We start from the raw sequence: 26,593 nt of genomic DNA on the forward strand, positions 1-26,593 counted from the left end.
ATAAGTTCTCTACAACCTCACCGCTAGATGTCACAAAATCCTACACACTGCAGTACAGTATAGAAGGTATAACCTAATCAATTGAACTCTATATGCTTTATTGGCAGAGGAAAGTCTCCTTCAACCGTGCATACAAGTGTTCATGGTGAACAAACAATAGATGGGGAACAATAGAGAATGGGTTGAAGGAGGTGAAAGGCAACAGTTTGCTGATGGCAGAGCATTTATGGTTGTCAGTGGTGTGCTGTTTATTGTCCAGGGTGAGTCAGAGATATGTGATGCACCCCAGCCTCCCAACAGTTGCTGCATTTCTAACGCAGGTGAGGCTGTGGGTGGAGTTGTGGGCTGTGCCGTGTGTGCTGGAGGTGTTGTCACATTGTCACATTCAGCTGCAGGTTGGTGGGTGGTGGAGTTTCCTGATCATCTGGTCTCACTGAATGATAGGTGTTGATGGAGAGAGTGAAGGAGGCCTTACAGACTGGTCCGACAATTTGAAGAATAATACTAAGCACCAGCTTTTCCAGGCACTCACATAACTATTGAGGTGAGTGCGCATGTAGTGGTTTAGTGTTGACAGATAGGGTTTCTTGGGCACCTGCATGACAATGGACAGGGTGGACAAACTGTCCTTAAGTATTCCCTCAAGATACAATGAAGAATCAGAGAAAGTTACATGGCTTAGCTCTTGGGCACCCATGCCTGGTTTGCAGAGACTCAGCTGCTGGTGCACATCTGTGTAGTTTCCAGTTGTGCCTCGCACTCTTCTGAGCAGGTGATGGTGTCAACCCATGAGTAGAAAGTGTTTAGGTCTTCAACAATTGAGGCGGCTCAGTTATGGCAGATAACTTGGGTTCTGGTCACTTGCACTGACTGTTTCTTTTTTTAATGGCTGCTTTAATTGCTCATGTTGCTGTATTCCTTTTGGATTTCCTCTTAGTTTTTGAGTTTGGCCTTGATCATCTCTTTCTTTACTCAACGGCTTGTAATTTTGAGAGAAACCCAGTCCTTTCTGTTTCTCCCTTTAACTGTGATTAATACAGGGGGTGATCCAGGGTTTGGAATTTGGATATGTCTTAAAGGTCTAAACTAGAATGGTTGTGGCAATGCAGAACTTAATGTAGCCTGTAAGCAGGGACCCCCGCTGAAGTGGCCACTAAAAATATCCCAGTATGTGTAGGTAAATGAACCCCATTGGTATGCAATGACGTCCTCTGACCACTAGTTGATGCTGCAGAGGTGTGGGGCTTGAGACATTTCAGTGCCTGTCTGAAGTCAGTAATATCTCCAAAGCATAAGCATGTTTCTCCTTCTTGTCAGAATGTCCACATATTGTTGTAATGAAAGCAGAACAGTGTTGAGGCTGCAGCTGTTAAAGTCACTGACAGTTAACATTAGGGCCTCAGGGTATTTACCCTGCATATTGGTAGCTTTGTTAGCTGCTAATTCAGCTGCAGCCTTAGTGTTGGCACTCGGTGGGATAGAAACACAGCTGATGATTACAGCGGGGAATTCCCTTGGGGGATGAAAAGGACAAAGAGATAGTCCTTGCCCAACTCCCTCATTCGATCTGCCCTAAAGATGATGAAATTTTCTAGATCAGAGGAGTCAAACTCATTTTAGTTCAGGGGCCAAATTAACACAAATTTGATGGGGCAGAACAGAAAAACATTGTATAATAAACTATAAATAACAGAAATATGGTTTTCTACATTCAGTCCATTATAATTTGCCAATAACAGTGGATCTACAAAGAGAAAATATTTAGAAAATTACTTGCAATTTTAAAAGTCTCCTTTTCATCATTCAGTAAGTCTGCAACTCACTGTCACTGCAGTATTTACTTTTTTTATGATTTTAAAAACAAAAAAAATTTCCACCACATCTACTAAAATGAAAGTTATTGAGGAAATTAGGTCCCTGCCTTACAAACTATAAATTAAACATTTTGGCAATATATTGTATCGCAATACCATATCGCAAAAAAAACTTAAAATTGCAATAATATCGTATCATGACTCAAGTATCGGGATAAAATCGTCCCGTGGGGCCTCTGGGGATTCACAACTCTAGTATCAGATGAAGTACACGTTAACTAGATAATACTAATCAAATATGACACCGTAGTGAACACAGAAGATTGTGTGTGTGGGTTGATCCAAAATAAAACATTTTGAAGTTTCCAACTGTGTAGCTGTAAAAAAAAAAAATTAACAAGAAAGAAGGACAAATGCAGCAAAATATGTCTTGGTGTCCAAAATAAAAAAAGATATAAAGTGCAATTTTTAAAGTTAAATGCCTAAGTCATCAGTACGGCTCACTACTACTCACTACATACAGAGTCACTTCCATGACTCACCAGTGGGAACCCCTAACACACACACACACACACACACACACACAGAACTTGGATAGCATGAGTGCATGTGTCAGCTTACCCCTGTGTGGTCATAATGTGACAGTGAAGAACACCATAACCTGATGGTGGATACAAAGCATCACTTCTCTAAATCCCCTTAATCTGATGGCTTATTTTATACAAATGCTTGATGACTTCCATTTAATACACTTTAGAAGACAGATACATCCTGTCCACGGAGCAAAACCTGTCATGAAAATGCACGGAAATACAAGGGCTTAGAGCCACAATGGGTTGTTGTCATCAAAGTGTTAGTGGATGATAGCTGTTAGGAACTGGAGGGAGTAGGTTTGGTTATTAGCAAATGTCGAAATTAATTATTAATATTAATAATTGTATTAATATTAATAAAATCCAGAATAGGAATCAATAATATTGGGGCACCACCCTAGGATCAGGGAACTGTGCTTCCCCAAACTGAAGGAATAGCCAAAATCACAGAATGAGAGAGAAAAATGTTCAAAGCAAGACAAAACATATCCTAACTAGTGCTGAAAGACACAGTAACTACCTTTTATCCTTTAAAAACCTGGCGAGCAAACTCTGGTCTAGCCGACAAAAATGCAGCTTATTGGCTTAACAGGCGGTGGCAGGAGCTAACACAAGCAGAGCCCAGGGTGTGGGATAACGCAACCCATGGACCTTCCTGAGCACAAGTTGTTGATTCCAATGCCAGAACCAAAGACAGAGACTCCACTCAATCAGAGTTTGCAGTGTTGATGGGGCTCCAAAAAATGAGCAGCTTGCTCAATAAGTTGTCACATTTAATTTTTGGAAGAGCACAAACAGGTTTTTAAGCTGATAGGATTTATTTTAATACTATTTATGAGTTAATAGAAACACCCTTTCAGAAAAGTGAGACAGAAAAGCAATGGTACTTTGTCATGTATTATGGAATGTTCAGAAACACTGTCAGACCCATAATATAATCTGACCAAACATGCCCAAACATTCTCCCATGCCAACAAGGTTAAGCTAGGTAAGATATAGTATCAGCCAAAATATACTGTATAAAAAGCTAATACTAATGGCAACCTAATGAACTGACACGTAAAAGATTCACTTAGACATCAGGCAAGAAAACCCAATATTTGATTGTTTTAACTTGACTTTGGATATAAACCCTGCATGCCCTTCCGGTCCTCGATCCAAATCCAGATACAGACACAGATAATGTTGTTGGCTAACCAAATATAGATACAAACATAGTTAATATTATGTTGTTTTAGTTTCTTAGCAAACAGAAATAACTGGGACAGTTTTTTTTTATTATTCACATTGTCTGTACATTCAGGTCTTCCTGCCCTCGTGTGTTTTCCCGCCTGCATTGATTACCTTCCCCGCCCCTGATTCTTTTCACCTGTGTCTAATTATTCAGCCCCCTCTTGTGTATTAAGGCCACGTTTAGACTGCCAGCCAAAATCCGATTTTTAGCCCATCCAGATTGGAACTGGATGGCTCTTTTGAAGTCTGAACAGTCACAAATCACATGAAATCCGATTTTTGCGAACCGGATCGAAACCACCTTCGGGAGGTAGTTTCAGATCGGATTTGGACAGATGGGTCTCAGTCTGAACCGCTCCAAACACTCAGATCGGTTTTGACTGTCCGTGACGTCACTCTACGCGGCACGTGTAGCGCCGGCAGCGCGGAGACGAGGTGTCCACCGGCAGCCGCGCCCGACTCATACGGGCCCGAAGGGGGCGTCCATCCACCCGGTTTCTCCCCTGGTGCGTCTGAGATGTTCTGCACCTCTACTGGACAGTGATAAGGCCAATATACTGAGGTGACCTGCCTCCCTCATGTTTGTTGCTAGTGTTCTTGTTGCTGTCGCAATTATATGACGTCTGACGCTCTGACGCCGTTACTTTGGCAACCTGTCAGATCAGTCAATAATGTAGCCCAGTCTGAACAGAGCCATATCCGATTTGGACACTTGCTAAAAATAGTGTGGACAGTCAGCCCTAAAAATCGGATTTGAGTAGGAATCTGATTTGAATCAGATTTGCCTGCAGTCTGAACGCAGCCTTAGTGCTCCCGTTTCTGTGCCAGCTGGTCTTGTCTTGTCACAATAAGCATTCAAGCCTGTTTCCTTGTGTTTTGCTTCTTCATGTTGCCGCATTTTAATACCACCGGCCCTATTTCACTATCTAAATTTGACCTCTTTCCTCATTCGGTCCTCTTGCATTATATACATTTTTATCTATTACATCAGTGACCAGGGTTACATAAGACTGAGCCTGCTGAACCTGTGTAAAAAGAAAAAGAAAATGTAAATCAGGCCACTGGCAAGCCATCGGAATTTAACTGTTTAACTGCATTTTGTGTCCACAAAATTAAATTCAATCAAGAATTGTTTTGTCAAATAAGAGAAAATTCTCAGTCTATTCATCTCACTTCAGACTTTTTATGTCTCCACAATGAGAGTCAAACCCGCAGACTGACCAACAAACTATTCAGTCAAACTGAACTGAACTGATATCAAACATGTATGGACGACAACAACTGCAGCATTTTATCAAACTTTCAAAAACTTTAAGCTTCACTGCTCTCAATTTTTTTGAATGAAACATAAAAAAAGCGTAATTCTGCCAACTTCCTGACACAATATCCCGGTGCACATGGCGCCTATAGATTTCATAGGTCTTCTTGCAGTATACTCCTAAAAGTGAGCCCGCTTCGACCTCCCAAAAAAAACAAATCTGCGAAAATACTGACGCTTAGTATCGATACTTGGTGGCCATGAATCAATATAATATTGTCACGCAAAATTACTATGCTGTATTGATTTTTCCCCCCATCAATGCCTATAGATTCCTTAGATCTTCTAGTTTCATATACCAGTCCCTCCAGTATATTCCTAAAAGTGAGACTGCTATGGCCTCCGGAACGCCAAATATTGATACTTGGCAGCCATAAATCGCTTTTTTCCCACAACTCTACAAACAAGACATTGTCACATTTTTGCTACAGTGGAAAATGTATTTTGCTACAAATGGCACAACAATGGGATCTTGATAAATCAAAATGTACTTGATGCAACCAGTCATGACTACCAGTGACCACAAGTCTTCATACTTCATAGTTCCCAAGGATGAAAACTTAAAATGATATTCACTCCACAAAGCTTTAACGTCTATGTACATTATGAATTAAATTTTGAAAAAATTTAACAAAATGGAAGGACACTTAAGGATGTACAACAAGCCTTTCGGATTGGCAAATAGAACCTTAGAAAATAAAGTATGAGACAGAAATGATGGTGTTGACAGTCATGACATGGGGCAGATAAAAGCCCAGTGATTTACAGTCCTTCAAAGAAATGAAACAGAGTATCTATGGCCTCAACGGTGACCATGAGATCCTCTCGGAATATCCATCTGCATTCGCCAGAACCCCAAAATAGCACATCCAGTAGTCATCTACATGGTGAACGAAGACTACATTGGATAAAAGAAAAAAAACACCACATCCTCTCAGCATCTGGAGATGTTGTGAGGGGGTAGCTGGAGGTTGGAAATGTCACCAACAGTTCCCAAACTCTGGAGAACAAAGCATGCTTATTCATTACTGAACTTTTGCCCAATATGTGTGTGCTGTCAAACACCCACAACAGTTAAGTTGCCTCTGTCTGAGACATAAAATTTACATGAATTGAGAGAGAGCAGCCTTATTAAAATGAATGAAAGTAATAACAACAGCAAGTAGGAGAAGGAAACACAAATCCTTTCCAGAAATGTGAGCAGACATACCAAGGTCTGCAATGGCACCAGCATTCTTTACTAATTCCCAAAGCCCACTGGCACTGGTGCAGAGTCTGAAAGGGACGCATATGCAGCTTTACTGTCAAGAAAATCACTGGATCCATACATTGTTTGGACTTAATGCATAATCCTTTCCATTGATAAAATTATGTTGAGTGTGCCTGGCTGGAAATCCACAAGAACAGGGCTTTAGCACACATGCTTTTTCCCTTCTCTGGCTTTCCTTTAATTTGCAAATCTTGTAATCTAAGCCTAGAGCTGACTGAACCAACTTCTAAACCAGCACCGCTGTAGCAGCCAAGGCTTCAATCTGTTTTTCATTTAAGTGTCAAGACGGCATCCTTTTTGGTGGTTAACAAAAGCTGTTATTTCAAAATGATTATATGCTAAAAAACTGTGTGAGGACCTTAGTAAGTTTATGAACAGGCCCAATGGAAAGTCCTGTGCCGTACCCGGAAGCCTTTTTCCTTTTCGTCTTTGACCAGAGTGTTATTTACCAAGCACTTCTGAAGGGGGGAAGAACCAGGCTGTTCCATTCAGCCAGAGGTCAGGGTTTCTGCTTTTTAACACAGTGCATGTTTTCAGCATTAGTGTCGAGCGACGCCTGGATGATTCGCCAAACCGTCAAAGCGCTGCCCGTCTCCGTGTCAGTGAGGACATAGGAAAAGCAGAAGCAACAGTAACGGCGTCAGAGAGACAGGGATATCGGTCCCTGGAAAACATAAAGAAGGTGGTCTCCATCAAGGCCAAGCTGAAGACAGACCTCCTTATTTCACTTAATTTCCAAGGGATCAGTTAAAGTTTGTGTTGCTCTGGTAGAGGAGCAGAAGTAAATGGGGGAGGGGACAAGAGAAGGGCACAGACAGTTATGGAGAAGCGAGTGAAAAAAGCCTGGGGGTAAATTCACTTTCTTTCACTAATACATGACATTCCCATGTCCAAACTCTGAGAATCCCAAGGATCTACACATCTGTTAACTCTCCATTCTCTGTGCCTGTTGGGTGTCCAGGTACTGCTGGCGTGCCCACCTCAGTGCCACTAAAGATCCATGAATCACAGTCACTAAGACCACATCACTGGCTCAGCTCCAGTCGGGTGCATGTTCATAACAAGATGTTGGGTGTCTTTTGATCCCTCCTATTATTTACAGAAAATGACTTTCACATGTGGGATTTGCACTGCATAACGCTGTAGTCTAAAACACTTTCCACTACCTTTTGCATTTTTTAAAAGACAAATTGTCATGAGGATGGATCATTCCAACATCACACAGAGCTTCAGTTACTCTAGTCTCCTTGCAGTCTGTGTACTGTTAAGGACAGATCCCCAAAAACCAACCTGATGATTTTATTACTATTATTATGAACCCTTAATTTACAGAAGTGTGACCTGTATGACAAGAATTTATCTAAAAAGCAAAATCTATTCAAAGCTGCAACTAAATCTATGTTTCCTATGAACAATGGTTCAAATGATGACTGTGCAATGTGAAAGAGACCACAGACCATTATCTCTAACTATGAAGTTCCTTGTAACATTCAGTAAGGCTAGGCGATTAATCAAAATACATTTTCACAAGTACACTTCACATAAATCTGTGACCATGACCAACATATGGACAGGTCAAAAACAAAAGTAGCTGTTCTCTGTAAGCCGATGCCTATAGTCAGCTAAAAATTCTTTGAGGGAAATACTTAATAATAATAAACTAATGTAACACTGTACAATCAGGAAGGATTAAGTGTTTCTGTAGTTCCAACAACTTCAAAAGTGTGATTCTCTCTAGCTGATTGTGTATTATACATTTTATTAAATACATTCTTAAGTTAAACTTTTATTCACATCATATCAATAACTTAGCATATAAACTGAAAAGTTTCAAATCTGAGCTGCTCTTCCTTCCAGCAAAACCATCTCCCATCCAAGACCTCTTTATAAACATCAAGAACTCTGTGGTGTACCTAACTTGGACTGCAAGGACAACAAATTAGCAACAACCCCCTCCTGCAGATTAATTTTCTACAACGACTGTTCCTCACGCGACATAGGTTCTGGTCCAGGCTCTTTACTGGGGCCTAATGCTGCAGACTACTGCAACTAGCTCCTGGCTGGTGTGCCTGCTTGTGCCAGCCAACATCTGCAGGTCATCCAGAATGCAGCAGCCCAGCTGGACTTCAACCTACCCGAGTTTTCTCACACTACCCTCTACTGGCTTATTAAAGCTGCTCCAAGTCAATTCAGGACACTGGTCGATTCCGGTGGTTACGGTACCAATAGTGTGTGTTTGCTGCTCAACCAAAATCCAGTTCATTTTGTTTTATTATTCATTAGAGATGGGAATCAACTGGAATCAACAGAGGCCCCAAGATATGATTTTATCCTGATACTTGAGTATAGTATACAGCAATATGATGAGTATTGTGATACATTATATTGCAATTTAACTGTTTAACTGCATTTTGTGTCCACAAAATAAAATTCAATCAAAAATTGACAACAACTGCAGCATATTATCAAACTTTCAAAAACTTTAAGCTTCACTACTAAAAAAAGCTGAACTTTGCAGCATTATTTCGACAACTTCCCAACACGATATCCTAACGCACATGCCTATAGATTCCTTACATCTTCTAGTTTCATATCAGTGTGATATCAGTATCTCCAGTATATTCCTAAAAGTGAGCCTGCTACGGCCTCCGGAGAGAAACAAAACAGCGAAAAATACTGACGGCCGATATTATATTGCCACGCAAAATATCGATGCTATATTGAGGTAGTAGTGGTCCAAAAATATGACAAGCAAGAGTTGAGACAAGGAGGCAGAGTTGCAGTTTTACAAACTCCTCTGTGCTTCCATTAGATCATCAACTCTACTGCCCCTCTATGAAAAAAGATAATAAAACAAGGAAGGTAGCTCAGTGGTATAACCCCTAAACCCGAGAATTAAAGCAAACTTCAACAAAGCTTTGAAGGAAAGGGTTTTCCTACAATGAGGAAGTATCTCATGAAGCCTGGTAAGACAGCCTTAAAACATGTAAGAAGGGCCTGTGATGCCAGTGCGGCCTATTATTTGACTTTAATAGAGGAAAATAAGAACAAGTCCAAGTTTCTCTTCAGCGCCGTAGCCAGGCTGACAGAGAGTCACAGTGTAATAGAGGCATGTTTTCCTAAAGCCCTCAGTAGTAACTGTTTTATGAGCTTCTTCAATGAGAAAGTTTTATCTATTACAGTCAAAATTCACCTCTTACCCTCAACTGGCACTGTTTTCTCTTCAAACTTAAGAAACAGCTGAAAAAAACCTGATATATATTTAGATTCCATCCTCCAATCAACCTCCAACTCCTAACTTTAACAAGTTCTTCTTCATCAACCTGTCTCTTAGTCCCCATCCCAACTGGGCTGCTTAAAGAAGTTTTCCCTTAGTCAGCACTTCTTTCCTAGATAGATGCGATCAACCTGTCTTTATTAACAGGCTATGTACCAAAGTCCTCTTAAGTAGCTGTAATAAATCCTCTTTTTAAGAAGGGCACTATTGTTCCAGGAGTTTTAGCTAATTATATTGACTTAAATCTAACCTCTGCCTCTTCTTTAAGATCCTTGAAAAATCAGTTGATAATCAGTTGTGTGACTTTTTACTCTCAACAGCTTATATGAGTACTTATGAGAGTGCATCAAGTAACAGCACTGTTGAAAATTCCCCCCAAAAAACTTAAACTTCAAACTGTTTCAGACGAAGGACTTGTCTCTGTATTTGTCTTGTGAACCAGTGTGTTGCATTTGACATCATTGACCATCACATCCTGTTACACAGACCGGAACATCTAATTGGCATTAAAGGAACCGCTCTGAGGAGGTTGGCATCCTATTTAACAAAACGATCCCAGTTCGTTCATGTGACAATAATGAATCCTCCATGCACGCCAATGTTATTCACAGAGTTCCAAAAGGGTCTGTGCTTGGACCAACTGTATTTACCTTATATATGCTTCCTTTACGCAATATTATTAAGAAACATTCCATAAACTTTAATTGGTACGTTGACGACACCCAATTATATTATCAAGCCAGATGAAATTGATCAGTAAGATACACTTCATGCATGCCTTAAAGTCCTAAAAAAAACTGGATGACCCATAATTTCCTGATGTATGAATAACACATTATTGAAAGATTTAGTTACTCTCGATGGCATTACCCTGGCCTCCTGCCCCACAATGAGTAATCTCAAGAGTTATCTTTAATCAGGATTTGTCCTTTAGCACCCATATAAAGCAAACTTCTTGTAACATTGCAAAACACAAACCCTATCAAAGCAAAGGATACAGAAAAACTACACCATGCTTTTGTTACTTCTAGGTAACAATACTGCAATTCCTTGTTGCCAGGCTGTCCAATCGCTAAAGACTCTCTAGTTGGTCCAGAATTCTTATGGTTCATGTACTGACGAGAATTACTAAAAGAGATCAAATATCTCCTTTATTAGCTTCACTGCACTTGCTCCCTGTAAAATCCAGAATTTAATCTTAAATCCTTCTCCTCACTTGCAAAGATCTAATTCAGGCTTTTCCAAACTAGTCCAGAAAGGGCAATGTGGCTGCAGGTTTTCCTTCAAAACAAGCAGAAACACAACAGGCACAAGTCATTTAATCAACTGATCTCAGTGTTCAAACAGCTGATCAGTCGAATCAGGTGTGTTCTTGATTGGTTGGAACAAAAATCTGCAGCAGCATGGCCCTTTCTGGAATAGTTTGGACATGCCTGATCTGAATGGTTAGGCACTATCTTGTGTTAAAAAGCTCATAGAACCCTAATACTTTACTCCAGCTTGGTGCCCTCAGAATGCAGGGTTGATTGTGGTTCCAAGAGCATCCAACAGTAGAACCAGAACCTTCGGTTGTCAAGCTCCTCTTTGGTAAAGCTTATGGTTAGTGCTGGATTTAAATCTTTGTCATATTTTCCTACAGAAAAAGTCGATACTAAACATTTTAGCCACTTCTGCATATCCAAAGACTTCATTTAAGATTTACCTCATGAAACAGCTTACGTGATTCCCAACCAGTCGTGAGTGACATATTTAGTTGGTCTTATTTGCAGTTACCTTACAAATAACACATTCTGTCACAACTGGAAACTAATTCAAAACACTTACATGTGGAGTCTCTTGTGGTTTCATTTAAGTACTGCTTGTTTGTTTAATTCATATGCTTCAGATAAGCCATGTACCCAAAAGGCATGTTTACCCTAATTTGTGTAGGTATTGAGAGAATTGAGGTATACTTTTATTGGTTATTGCCAAAAATACAATCAAGATGTACAGTAATAGCCTAAAACTATTCAAGAGTTCCATTCCAGTCTAATATAATTGCACGAGTAGTAACTCATATCTGGTCGATGGTGTTCTAATCAGTGACAATTAGTTTTATTGCGGGATTATAAACATTGCGAATAAAACTTCCGTTGGGAACTGTGGTGATGTCAGAACTCACCCGGAAGACCCTGTGCTCTTGCATACTCCCAGCAGAGGCCTCTTGTCAGCAAAACTGTCCATCTTCAGAGGACCTGAGGAGGAAGAGGAGTCATAGAAAGAGGGATGAGAAAAAGAATAATCTACACACAACAAAGAAGGACATTCTTTAAACGAACATGTGAGGTCTTTAGTGCTGCCCACGCTCATTCAACAGGCAGTCTATTACCATGACAGGAAACATGCATATTACATTACTACTGTTGCCCTGTAATTTGATTATGGTCACATAATTTTGATGAAAGGAGATTTTTTTTTCTTCTCCAAAATCAGGTCATATTTAGCAAGTTAGCAGACCACTATCCTCACCCACCAAAAAGTGGAATCCACATACTTTAAAGAATTCGGTGTTCTACCTTTTTACGATCCTCTACTGTGTAAGGTTTTCAAAGGAAAAACTTCCCATGGATAAAGCTTGTGAAAAATTTGATTAAAAAAAAAAAAAGAAACAGAACTTGAGCTGGAGAGATCTCCTGAACGTTGCAAAAAGGGAGTAAGATTTTCTCTCTATCTCCTTGTTTGTGTTGGGGTTTCGGCATGTAAAAACCCAGCAGGCATATATTTTTTTTAATGAACAGAAAACATGTTGCATTGAGTGGACTGATCCCTTATTTTGCCTGATTGTCTAATTCTTGAAGATGGACGGAGGATCAGGGGATTGAGCAGATGGGGGCGCTTGGATTGAAGAAGATGTTACCCTTTAGAGGACTGTAATTTGAGGCTTGACAGTAATCAGCCCGAGTTCCTGTGGTATGGCATGAGAGCCAATGTGCCTTCCCTACCAGCCTTTAACACTCCAGAAAGGGTCCTTTCTTCTTTCATGTGTCTGTCATCAGACATCATTCCCAGTCAAGATATTGAGCCGTAACATAAATATGACTTTCAGAGACTTAGTGAAATGGCACCATTTACTAAAATAAACTTTCTGGGAAAACATATATTGGATGAAAAGAGAGACATTGACTTGATTACTTCTGAAATGGACAGTAATAAGCAAGTACTGCTGACTTCCATGTGGACGTTTGCATGTTTCAGTGTAACAGAGGGGAAGGTTGCGAGTTGAGATGATACTATAACATGGCCTCAAGCTTTACAGACAACTTGCTTACTGTTAAAAACATCAAAGAATTACTTTCATAGTGTGGGAGCGTCCCATGTGTAGCTCTATTGTGAAGACGTTCAAACTTACCTCCAATGAAAAAGAGGTTAAAGACCAACATATTTTATTATATTCACATTTCCTCAGTGTTCATTTGTTGTCTCAAGAGAACGGATGATCGCAGGTTGTAAACTCCGGAGAGGATATGTATAAATGTATTCACTCGCTTTGGAAAACCAGTACTTCCCTCTCTATTCCAGGGAAGGAGGATCCTTGCCTTATTATAATCAACACCTATTTTCGGGTCTTTCTAAGCCTGCCCACCCACAGCCTTGCATCCAAGACAATTGGCCTTTTAATGGCTCACCACAGTGCAACGCTGTTTGTGCCCTAGCAGACTGCAATCAGTGTCCTTCCCTCCAATAGTACAGTTCATATTTATTTTCTGCTGAGAGAATTGCTCCCCTCATGTGTTGGGGCTATCTGCTGCTTCTTATTACTGTGGTTTGCTTTCATCCACTTCCAGCACTCTTCAAATGATGCCATTGTGTGTTGTTGAAATCTGCCAAAAGTCCGGAACACGGATGGTGAACAAAAAGTCGATTTTCTCATCAGAAAAAGAAAAAATAAATGGCACAAACCCAAGAGGGTAAATGGCAGCATTCTCAGCACCAATTGACACCTACAGAGATCAAATTTAAAATTCATGTCTAATCAGTTTTAATCAGTAAAATTAAGCATTTGCACCATAGCTTTGAGCATAGGAACCCTGGTATTCACACTGTTTTCAGCTCTCCAGTGTCTGACACAGAGTGAAACCACTCAAACATTTGTTTGTCATTATTGTGACTATTTCAGTTTTGGTTTCATTATAAATTGAATGTTTTTAATGCTTTCGATTAAAAGTGGAAACAGGATTAAGATAAACAGTTGTGGGGGCAGACATTTTAATAATAATTTTAATGCACTGTTTCTCTAAAAAGAAGAGAAAGAAAAAGAGAAACTGAAGGATTTGGGGGTGTTTACTGAACAAAAAACAACTGCAACTGATGCAAAACTTTACTAGGACTGGGACAATATATTTGGCTATGTCCTATAATTTTCATTTGTGCCAGGGGGGAGCGATTATTAGTCATGGCACGAGTTAGAATATGTGAAGAAAATGCATGAGAAGGAAACAAATCAATTTCAACAGTATTCTTTTAAGTTAGAGAACTACAAAATGCCACAAAACTGTGTCAATGTCTGCTGTTTAAAATGACCATATTTACAGATGAGAATATAATTATAATGATTTTCCACATATCTTTCCTCCAACCTCTTAAAATGATATATTTTCTCAGTGTGGAGTCCATCCCCTCACGATTAGGCCATTCATAGCAATAAATATCTAAGAAGTTACCCCATCTAACAAATTCATATATAACAGGGTTTTAGCACATCAGTGTGGCTCCAAGTGGTTTAATTTCTCTTATCCAAACAGACAATAAAAGTTGGAAAAATTGGAAGATCTGAGTTATGTCAGTCAAGAACAGCCACAAGATCCTGATTACAACACATAACATTTGAATAATTAGTACTATTTTGAACATCTGGTCAGTCCATAAAATGATCATAACCTATATTATTTTTAAATATTAGCTATGCTACTTATTTGTCATTAATAATGCGTCCTTTGCCCACCTCCCTGGGTTCAAAAAACAACTCTGTCATTAGGAGCCTTGGTGTCACTTTCGACAGTGATTTTAAACTTGATAAGCAAATCGGCTATGTGGTCAAAAGTGCCTTTTTCCAACTGCGACTTCTGGCCAAGGCAAAACCGTACCTCTCTCCTAGGGACCTGGAGAAGGTTATTCATGCTTTTATTTCAACAAAACTAGATTTTTGCAACTCGCTGTATGTAGGTTTAGACCAGCGCTCATTGCAACACCTACAACTTGTACAGAATGCTGCAGCGCGTCTTTTAACAGGCACAAAGAAACGTGAACACATAACCCCAGTTCTGGCCTCTCTACACTGGCTTCCTGTCCGTTTCAGAATAGATTTTAAGATCCTGATGTTTGTTTTTAAAATTTTAAACGGATTGGCTCCAGCTTATTTGACGGAACTCATACAGGTTCACAGACCGACCAGAGCTCTGAGGTCTGCAAATGAGTCAAACCTGGATGTGCCTAAATGCAGATAAAAACAAAAGGCGATCGCTCTTTTGCAGTGGCTGCCCCGAAGCTGTGGAACAGTTTACCGCTGCATATCCGGTCATCAAAAACGTTGGACAATTTTAAATTATCTCTTAAGACTCATTTTTTCTCCCAGGCTTTCGAACCTGTGTGAGAAGACAGTTGTTTCTGTATGTTGTATTGCACATTTCATGTAATATATTATTAGATCAAATTGTCTTTTATTTTTATTTGTGAGTTTATTGTTATTCAATTATGTATCTTGTATTGGATTGGATTTTGTTGTTGTTGTTATTCAGTTATGTAAAGCACTTTGGTCAACCTTGGTTGTATAAAAGGTGCTCTAGAAATAAACGTGACCTTGACCTTGACCTAAAAATGCAAGCTGTTATAATAAAAATAATAATAAAAGTAAGGTAAACAAAGATTTTATTAAAAAGAGGTGCTGGTAGGAACTTTTATTGTGTGTTTGACAGAAATAAGCAAGTTGTTTACAGAGTGGCATCCATCATCACATCTGAAGTAATCTAAAATATATATCAGCTGCCAAGGGTGTTATAATAATGTAAAACTAATTAAATTCAAGCAGTTAAAATTCCACAATGAAGAATTTAGTTGACAGGCTTTCGGCAACGATATTAACAAATTATAACAATAGTCCTGATTGAAAACTTCATACAGAGTTAAAATGTGCAGTGTGTGCTCTGGACATTGTAGAATAAATTTAAGGTTCTGATGATACTCACTGATATGAGGACCTGGCAGAATGCGGGCAGCTCTCACAGGACCATGGCGCACTGAGAACAGCTCTTGGGCTTCCCCTGCCAACTGTAAAAAAGAAAAAGAAAAAGAAAGTTCATATATATGTGGTACAACCCTGATTCCAACAATTTTGTTTGGACACAGTGTAAAACATAAATTTACTGTTGATTTACAAAAAAAGCTGTTTCCCACTCTGAGCATTAGAAACATTTGGACTGTATTCAATTGAAAGTCTTCATTTGTTGTAAAGTGCGTGTCTGGAAATACCACCATTTGGTCTTCATAAGTCAACCTTGGGACAACTGTGCCTTTTTCCGTACTCAAAATGAAATGTGAAATAACCACACAAGCCTATTGAGATTCCTGCAGAACAACACAAACACAAGAACAAACATGCATTTGTTCACACTGTGTGAAAAATAATCTATTCCAACTGTGTGAAACTGGTTTATTCATAGGAAAAGACGGAGGCTGAGAGTGGGGTGTCCGCCATTGAAGTTCCAGCCAAACCACAAAGTAAAATCTATTGAGCACAGAATAAAAGCTTCAGTGGCATCGCAATGCAAACGAGCCGCCTCCATTTACTGTGACAGAGCCAACAAAGAAGAGTTGGGGATACCAGTTAATGCCAAGTGTGTAGCCCATGTTGTCTCTGTCCCAATCTGACTGTAACATAAGAAACACTCTCACCACTGTTTCCAACAGATTACCGTCTGTATTTGATTGCATCATTATGAATGATACGGATGTTAGGTCAAACTGAAGGCTTAATAAATCTACCAAGACTCTGATCAGACTAAATGTGAGCCGATTTCTTTCATATCTAACAGGTTTTGGTGAGAGGCTTCTTTTTAAGTTCCTTTTTAAGTTACTGATTTTTTTATTTTACAAATGCCTCCTGCATGAACTTGTTTTTGATGAGATAAGTATTAGACATTTGGACATGTCTGTGATTCTATGGCCACACACATTGCATCTAATCTACATCTACATCTAATACTGGTGCTTAAAATTCTTTATAGCTTAGTAAACTAGTGGGTGTTAGTAACCACAGGGGCATTAATACAACATAGTATTGTGATATTTTGCGTGGCAGGTGGGACGCCAATTTTAGGAATATACTGGAGTTACTGGTATCTAGAAACTAGAAGATCTAAGGAATCTGGTGGTGCCGTGTGTCAGGATATTGTGTTGGGAAGTTGTCAAAATAACACTGCAAAATTCTACTTTTAAAAAATATATATATTTTATTTATTTAGTTTTTGAAAGTTTGATAAAATGCTGCAGTTGTTGTTGTCCATACATGTTTGATATCAGTTCAGTTCAGTTTGACTGAATACTTTGTTGGTCAGTCTGTGGGTTTGACTCTCATTGCGGAGAAGTAAAAAGACTGAAGTGAGATGAATAGACAGAAAATGTTCGGATATTTGACAAAACGATTCTTGATTAAAATCAATTTTGTGGACACAAAAAGCAGCTAAACAGTTAAATCGCAATATATTGTATCACAATACTCACCATATCGCAAAATGTTTAAAATCGCAATATCGTATCGTGACTCAAGTAACTTTTATTAGATCAAGAAAAAATAGAAAGAGGCTTCTGCATTTCCCCTAGAAATTCAGATTCCAGAAAGTATAATTGCACACACAGTTAACTAAGTAGATAAAAGGTTCAGATGAGGATTTCTTTTGGGAAATTAATGACCCTTGTATTTAAACAATCCTGGCTGTGTGTAGGGCTGGGTTTTGTCAGAAATGTTTTGATGCTAGTGCAGATATGACACTGAAGTTTCAAGGAAAAATTTAAAAAAATAATTAAAAAAAGTTTCTCTAGAAAGCTTAAAATGTATCATTGTTTAATTCTGTATTAAAACGGCTGCACAAGAACAATGAACTTTAAAGCACAGTGTACAATTAACAAATGATTTTGCCTCCAACCATTCAGTGCCAGCTGAGACTACTTATCAGTGTTTAACACTGCTATTCCCACTGAAAATAACTGAGATTTCATTTTCACATCATCAATCATTCTGATATTGATTTGAGTAACTTACAACACAATTTGATTGGTTCCCAAAAGTATCGAAGCTTGATACTATATCGACATGAAGCCACTTTTTAAAGTGTTAAAATACACAATTACATATAGAAATTATTTATTACAGAGAAAATAGAGCCACAGTTTAAAGCATTTAAATGGATGTGTGGTTTTGTCCGCCCACTCTGGTTTAGCCTTCATGTGTTCATATGTGACGACAGTATATCAGGTCAATGGCCTGTGAGGCTCTTGGCAGTATCTAGCGTGTGTAATGGCACATTGTTCTGAGCGCAGAATGCCCCACTTTTGTTATTCTTTTATGCGTTAAATTACAGTGAAACCTGCATTATCACTTTACTAGTGGTTTAATCTGGTTGTTTGAAGTCTATAAACCCATCTGAGGGGATGATCGCTCTTTTGTGCAATTAGTAGCCTTTTCAAAGTGACGGATTTAAAGCTGTGTTTTTATTCAAAGTGCTTGAAGCCCGGCGGTAGTAGATTAACACTGGAGACACAAGCAGGTTATACGAGCCATGATAGCAAAGAGTAAAAAGAGGTTGGCAGCAGGGCAGGATTCCTATGCAGTCAGATAGACCTGGGGGGAATAATGGAATTTGCTGGATTAAAATGAGAGGTGGGGGGGTGAAGGGGTGAGGGGTTAATGCGCCGGGTTATTGTGCATTATCCCGCCGCTCATCCTCGCCTTACATGGCTTTGTGTGACATCCACGGCCCTCAACAACATTCCCACCATTACATTAGTGGCCCGGCGTATGCAATATGCCAAATTGCTTTTCAAAGTTGTTTTCCCTGCCCACAGTTATTCATTATATTCATTTCATTTGTGGCTCGGATGTTTTTGCGGAATCACGGTGTCTGCTCTTCTGTTTTAATCTCTCAAATGTAATACCATAAGCTGTGAACAGATATCTGGGGCATATTCACAAGTGAGTGTGCTCACTAACACAGTGCTGGACATATTGGAGGTTTAGAGGGAGCAGGTGCTTCAGGGATCGCACAGTAACAGGTGCTTGTTCATGAGCTTCCATAACATGGACCTCTAAAATGGTAAGAGTACACAGGCCGAGAGTGATGCAGCACTACTTATCATGCTGAGCTGAAAAATATTTTTTATTTATTTAGTGGTTTGTCTTTTGTGGGGGTTTTATGTGAGGCGTCTCAGGTATTGGCATCCCCAGGGCTTAAACCCCAAATATTTTGAGTGTAGCCTGAATATCATTTTAAGTGCAGGTCTCTGTAGCTTGACAAAAAAAGATAAAGTGTGAATGCGCAATAGACTTTTGTAACTTAACAGATCGCGATGAAAAGAGTAGAGAAGAAATGGCTGCGTAAGGACTACAGTAGCATATTTAGATTTTAGATCTTTTTATTTCAGGGGTAGCGTGTTTTGATAGATCAATAAAGCAGTGAGGTTCCGGGAGGGAAAACACCAATCTGAATCTGAATCAAGATTTTTAAAAAGGGAATTTTGTGTTTGTGACTAATGGGGATAACAATTTCTGCCGTGAGCTGCTTAACCAGCTTTAAGGTAAACAGACAGGGCAAGTGCGTACGTCAATTTATGGCTGATAAAAGTCCTTATAGGTTTGCTGTCGACACGTTCTGAAAAATAAATAAAAAATATATTTATATTAAATTATTCAGCTGAAAATAGGGGTGGAATGCAGGAGTGTCTTAACAATATTACATGTGCAAAACCATCTAGTTAATATTAAAATGCTTAAAACAGTCAAGCAACAATGTTAGTGAACTAATGAAACTCTGAGGGGAAAAAAACGATCATTTGACCAGACTTGGGTGTACTATCAAATATTTTGGTGGAATTTGTTTTAAAATTAGATGAAATAGAAAATGTGCATATGTTTCACAGCGTCCCAACCTATTTGGAATCATGGTTGTACAAATCACAGGTATTGGTATTGGATATCAATGCAGACTCAACGTTTGACCAATATTTGTGGCCTATGACAGAAGACCACTGTACAAAAGTGAAGGCCAAATATCCTGGATAAAGTCACTGCCATCTTGCTCAAGTGACATCATTTAGAGCCAGAGACTGCACATTACCGCATTATCAAGATCCTGCCAAGAAACCCAAAATGACCAATCACAACTCAATTACAGCTGTCAATAATGACATTAAACCCCTATTTCAGAGGATTCTGAATTGACAATTTTTATCACAATTCAGTGGATGAGCTGAAAAAAATTTTGCGCTTTTGGCATAAAAGTGACTTTTGATTGGAATGTGAAATACAAATTACAAATTTGTTGTTATAAGCAACACCCACTTTGATCAACCATTACCAGATTTTATGCATCCACTGAGTCAAGACCCTCGATCGTGTGAACCCAACTTCATACAAATCAATGTAGCTGATAACAAGAACCAAAAAAATAGGGTTCCAGCAGCAAGCTGACATTGGGTGAGAGGCAGGGTACACCCTGGACAGGTCTGTGATAATCTGGAGACCTGTCCAGGGTGTACCCTGCCTCTCACCCAATGTCAGCTGGGATCAGCTCCAGCCCCCTTATGAGACCCGAGTTCAGATAAGCGGTTAAAGATAATGGATGAATGAATGAATCCCTGAAAGAGATAAAGATATAAATTTGTCACCTAAATTAGCCTGCACTTAGCACAGATCCTGTCCGGTCTTCAAACTACATTCTGTTAATTTTAAATTCCAAGTTGGGCTGGGCAATATGGACCAAAAGTCATATCCCAATATATTTAGGCCGAATATCGATATACGATATATACCCCGATATTTTTATCACAAAGTGAGAGCAAATATCAGTCAAAGTCAAATATGACATGTATTTTATTTAAGTGAACATAAATACTGTAATAACAAGGATTACTTTTTTTAATCAAAGCTCCATAAAGTGCACATTTAAATAAAAAAATATCTTTAATAAATATAGCCTTTGAAATAAAATAGGCCAATCTTATTCTGAAGTAAATATATTTATATGAGAAAAGAATAACGAACATTACAAAATAACTACATATGACAATCCTTAGTAAGGGCAGCATTTATATATAAAGAAAAAAAATTAACTATATTGATATATGCAATATGGTCTAATTCCATGTCACATTTAGAAATATATCAATATATTTTTTATATCGATATATCGCCCAGCCCTACTGCCAAGTAGATTCTATGAAACTTCTGAAGAAAATAGTCAAGCACTTTGCTTGGGAGGGAAATCCTACTGAGAATCCTACCAATGTATTGCTAGCATAAAACTTGCACTTTGACGTCTTTATTACAGAAACTTCCTATCTAGTCACATGTTAACGTCTCAACAAGTCTAGGACAGAATTATGGACCAGTTTTGTAATACCGATCCAGGTCTTCAGCACGTCTACTGACACTTACTGCAGACACTTTTCTTCCAAGCAGGTCATTTCATCTCAGCTTGTACGCAGACAGACAATTAGTCTACCACAGCCTGCCTCTTATCAGGCTGCAGTGGATGACACCTCTCCGGTGGAAGGCGACAGTAATCTACATCGCCTAAACAGCTCTGTCAGCATCCATACAACCAGTCACAAGTCCCCATCTCACAAGTGTGTGAAACTATGTGTGTACACGTGTATGTTCGGAGTCTGCCAGGCCATTACAGAGGGTGTTGGCTTAGCAACTGTCACAAACACTTCACAACCACTCAAGAGCCAGAGACCAAGGCACCCTCAGTGCTTACTTAAAACCCTGCGAAAAAACACAACCCAGAAACATCCCATAAACTTTCAAAACTGAAAGAAAAACAATGAGGAAGGACAGCAGGGATAAAAAGCTGGGGCTGCGCTTTGTAAATCAGAGTTGGTGTTCAGATGTAACTTAAAGGCAGAGGAGCCTCACCAAGCTTAGATTTTTACTGGGTGTGTGTAGTGTAGCTTAAACAGATGTAATCATCTCCTCCACCATAACACACGCAACAGAAAATGTGCGAGCAGCACAGGAGTTGCCACATCACAGTGGCCAATGTGTGTGTTCACGGGTAAAGTAAGAGTGTGTCCTCTTACCCGCAGCCTGTGGATGTTTATAAAGGGACTGATTAAGGACTTCGGTGTGTTTTGATCTCACAGGATGTATGTGAAGTTTACATGTTTAAGTGACAGCCTGTACATGAAAGGCGATACTCGGCGAATGAAGCCTTCGCAGCGCTGTGGGTCATTTGTTAAGTCACAGAGCAGACAATCCTCTAATGATTTTCCAACACTGACTTTAAAGAAGTGAAGTTTCTCAATAAGATATCTTGCCCAGTCTGCTTGGGAAGGGTTTGAGGTGTAACATTGGCCCAGTCACGAGAAGAAAAATCTATTCCAACATGCAGCTTTTTCCAACAAGAGAGCACTTACGTTATGCAGTAATAACACTATGTATGCCTCTCTGACCTTTGTTTTTTATTTATTTATTCAATATATGATTCAATCTCTAACCTGTAAATAACAGACGTCATATTTTCAGGTTTCATTATAGTATGAAAAGGTCTCCATCTTTTGGCCATATTATATATTTGCTGACAACACAACCATAATGGGCCTACAGAGCCGAGGTCAGAGCTCACATCTTGGTGCGATGATAACCTCCATCTCGCCATTGGAGCTGATTGTGGACCAGAAGCGACAGAAAGAAGGATATGCCCCACTCTCAATCAATGGAACTATGGTGAGAAGTGTCTGCAGCTTCAGGTTTCTCTGGGTTTACACCTGGACTCACTGCATTAACAACATCACAAAGACAGCAAGGTATTTCTTCTTCAATCACACTCAACTGTAAGGATCATCAGGGTGAAACCTGTACAGCACATCATCAAGACGGAGATAGGATCCAAGGAGGAGCTCTACACTCAGCAGTGCAGGGAGAAGGCCAACACGATCAGAAACCACAGCATCATCAGCACCGTTCGGCCCTGCAGGCTCCGGGAAAGCTTTATCCCGCCATTAGGCCATTACACTGCTGAAGTCTTGAGCGCTCAAGCTCAATAGTGGTACTACCTGTTAACTAGCGGTGGTAGGAAAAAAATCGATCGAATTTTGCATGGTGATATTATATTGATTCATGTCCAAGAAGTATCGATATTTAGTGTTCTGACTGCCTGCCGTTTTCAAGGTTTCAGAGGCCGTAGTGGGCTCACTTTTATGAATATACTGGAGATACTGGTATCATATGAAACTAGAAGATCTAAGGAATCTAAAGATACCATGTATGTGTTGGGAAGTTGTCGAAATAACGCTGCACAGTTAGTCTTTTTTTATGTTTCATTCAAAAAATTCAGAGCAGTGAAGCTTAAAGTTTTTGAAAGTTTGATAAAATGCTGCAGTTGTTGTCGTCCATACATGCTTGATATCAGTTCAGTTCAGTTTGACTGAATTCTTTGTTGGTCAGCCTGTGGGTTTGACTCATTTTGGAGAAATGCATTTAATTTTGTGGACACAAAATGCAGTTAAACAGTTAAATCGCAATATATTGTATCGCAAAATGCTTAAAATCAAAATAAAATTGTATCGTTGGGCCTCTGCTGATTCACACCTCCACTATTTACGTGTGTGTGTGTGTGTGTGTGTGTGTGTGTGTGTGTGTGTGTGTGTGTGTACTGCCAACAACACAGTTCATGTTCCCTCGGTGCATTTGTTCTACACTTTTGTTTCCTCAAGAACGTTCATTCAGAAACTAGTAGCCAGGTTCAACAGGATCTTGGGATCTCTCTGATGGTGTGTTGCAGCCTCAGGTTAAAGGCAAGTGCTACTGTTTGAACAAAATACTGTCTGTAACACAGTCAAACACTGCCACCTAGTGGACAACAGCTTTACTGCAATAGTGTTGAATTTAAACAGTGTAAAGGGACAAACGAAGCAGAGGTGAGGGACTGATCACTGTAAAATATGATTTTAAAAAACACATTAGTCCCAGCAGCATTCATTGTTTTGCTTTACCATTTTATGTTGGTCTGTTTCTTCATATTGAAACAAGATCGCTAAAATACATTTGCAACAATCTGTTTAATTGGTATCGTTACATTTTATTTGTAATTTTTATATTTTATATTTGCTATTGCTTTTCATCTATTATTAAATACATTTTCCTTTATTTTGTGTTACACTCAACACCCACATAGGACAGTAAAAAAGCAGGATACTAAAAGTGCATTATACATTTGTGCAATAAAACTGATATGTGCAACTGTGCAACACACTATTGACCTCGTCCATACCATTTGTAGTATTTTCAGTGGTAATTTATCTAAATTTCTATCCATTTATGACATCACACGTCATTGTTTTTGTCGTTGCTTCAGTCTTTGTTTTAGGTCAGTGCTCTACCATATTTTTACATGTTTTCATTTTGTTGTATAGTTGACTATATAATAACATTATACAAAAGACGTAAGTGAGCTATATGAGGACCAACATTATTCATTGGTACTCTCTAATAGCCATGGCAGTAACAACTTTAAAAAAACAACCAACAAGTACATTACTATACACCGATGCCTCTCTGCAAACCTATTTCAGTTTAAACATGAAGTGCATCCCAAGGAACTCTGTGAAGTTTTTATTTGTTATGTGTTGAACAGATGACATGGTTAACAGAGGAAACATAATATGACTTACTAAAATGCAGTGAATATAAAGATGAAACCTCTAAGTAACAATATTCCTTTATTGCTTCCTCCTTTTCATGCACTACTCGATTGGGCAGTGGACACGTCCTGACAGGTCCAGGGTCAGTCAATGATTGGACTAGAGTTTGACTTTTGACCTCAGTCAGGACATATTGTTTACATTATCCAATCATGCAATCGATTGTCAGGACTGTCCATCGAGTCAGTGAGTAAGATTTATACATTTATACTCATAACCTTTAGTTGAAGTTAGTCTTTTGGTTTAGTGACTTTGATTAAGAAAACACAGATCAGTCAGTCCTTAACAAACCTACTGAATAATAATAATAATAATAATAATACATTGCATTTATATAGCGCTTTTCTAAACACTCAAAGACGCTTGAATTATACAGTTTATTAACCCTCTGACACCCAAGCTCGCTGTGGCCTTGTATTTCATTGTAATCTATAAGTCCTTCACCTCTACAGAATCAGCACAATCATGGCTACAATTAGGAAGAACAAAGATGTCTCTTGTGCAGAAAAGCATATAATGCCACACATAATCAATAAAAGAGATTGGAATAAAATTGAATCTATATATACAACATTTTTCCAAGTGTCTCCACAAGTTATACATATTAAATTATTTCAATATTGAACTATTTGCATTTTTACAACCTCTACTTACAGCCTTTCCTGTCCTCTCCTCTCTGCTCTGTGTAAACAGAATTTCAGTGAATATCTGTCACATGACCATTCGTCTCATTAAAATCAGTCATGGCTTCATGATAACCGAAACACTAACAATAATCATTGAAAAGTTCCAACCCTGATGATAATGTCTGTTTTTACAGTTTCTTTCTACAAGAGCCGGTGTATTTTTTGGCACATTTTTTAAAAACAAAACAAAACTAACCCACATTCAGAGGGTTAATGGAAGCAAAATGTTTGGACCTGTACTGATTATAGTGAGCATGATAAACTCATCTGTAATTATAATCTTGTAACAATTAAAGACTTGAATAAAAACACATTTGCTCATTTTTGTGTTGACTTCAATGGTCTTTAATACCATACAAAACAACTGTGCCGAAATATATCACTATAGTGAGTGTTTCAGCACACATATCCATCTGAATTAATCATTGCACTGGAAACTTATGGCACAAAACCTCCAGGAAGAAAATGAATGTGTAACTTACAGATACGCTCCATATCTGCATCCCGTCAGTGTAGCCGATCATGAGGCAGAGAGGAGGGTCGGTAGTGCCGCTGTGCATCTCAATAAACTCTGGATTGCGGGCCATGTCTGTGCAAACAAAAGTGAGACATTAAGAAAGGGGTAACTGCAGAATGTGTTGATCATCCAATGCTATGACAAACTAACTAAATGCAGGGTCTCTGCAGGTTTCAACAAGACTATTTTAAGATCATAATGAATACAATTTAAGACCCATTTCACACCCATACTGGCAAAAAAGTACAAAAGACATGAAGGAAAATCAGATGCCCAGAATTACTTGCAAAGTATATGAATTTATTCACAGCTCTTTCACATTGGAATAAAAAATGCTTAACCTAACTAAAAACACAGCCTCTCTATTGTTAACTAATATTTGTTTAAAAACAGAAATATTTGTTTAAATTCTGAATGTTCAGTCCTATTTGTTTAATTCTGCCCGGGCTGCACAGGTACTTAGATCCATTCTGTAGTTATATTATATCATCCTTAACAAATCAAACATTTAAAAGCAAGATTGAAGTTGATGCATTTGTTTTAAATAAAAGTAAAGTCAATACATTTTTGCTATCATGACATTTTCATATATTAATGCATTATTCTGCTCTCCGTAGGGTCCATAGAGGCTATCAAAAGCCTCTTTTGTTCGTTTGTCTGATTTACTGTATTTTCTTTTTGTCTGAGAGGTTCGTGTCACAGCCCCATAACATAATTTTAATCCACATTTACCAAATCAAGCAGAATAATAATGTAATAATCAATCAGTCAATCAGACTTTATTTGTATAGCACTTTTCATACAAGAGGGATGTAAAAAAAAAAAAAGCACAAAGTGCTTTACATAAAAAAGGAAAAAGTAATAATAATAATAATAATAATAATAACAACAAAACAAAGATAGACATAACAAAACATAGAAACAAGCAAACAC

General features: G+C 38.7%; 1 protein-coding gene across 2 annotated transcripts in view; it reads right to left on the reverse strand.

Annotated features, from left to right (window-relative positions):
- The window catches only part of bcas3 (BCAS3 microtubule associated cell migration factor), a 412,830-nt gene that overhangs the window by 378,822 nt on the left and 7,415 nt on the right, over window positions 1-26,593 (reverse strand). For both annotated transcript variants that reach the window (XM_059330532.1, XM_059330531.1), the window contains exons 5-7: window positions 25,626-25,732; window positions 15,727-15,808; window positions 11,667-11,739 (exon numbers count right to left, since the gene is read on the reverse strand). In XM_059330532.1, the coding sequence (XP_059186515.1) occupies window positions 11,667-11,739; window positions 15,727-15,808; window positions 25,626-25,732 (262 nt within the window). The remainder of the gene's footprint in view (window positions 1-11,666; window positions 11,740-15,726; window positions 15,809-25,625; window positions 25,733-26,593) is intronic.

This window comes from Centropristis striata, chromosome 4 (genome assembly GCF_030273125.1).
Source record: "Centropristis striata isolate RG_2023a ecotype Rhode Island chromosome 4, C.striata_1.0, whole genome shotgun sequence".
Taxonomy (NCBI): domain Eukaryota; kingdom Metazoa; phylum Chordata; class Actinopteri; order Perciformes; family Serranidae; genus Centropristis; species Centropristis striata.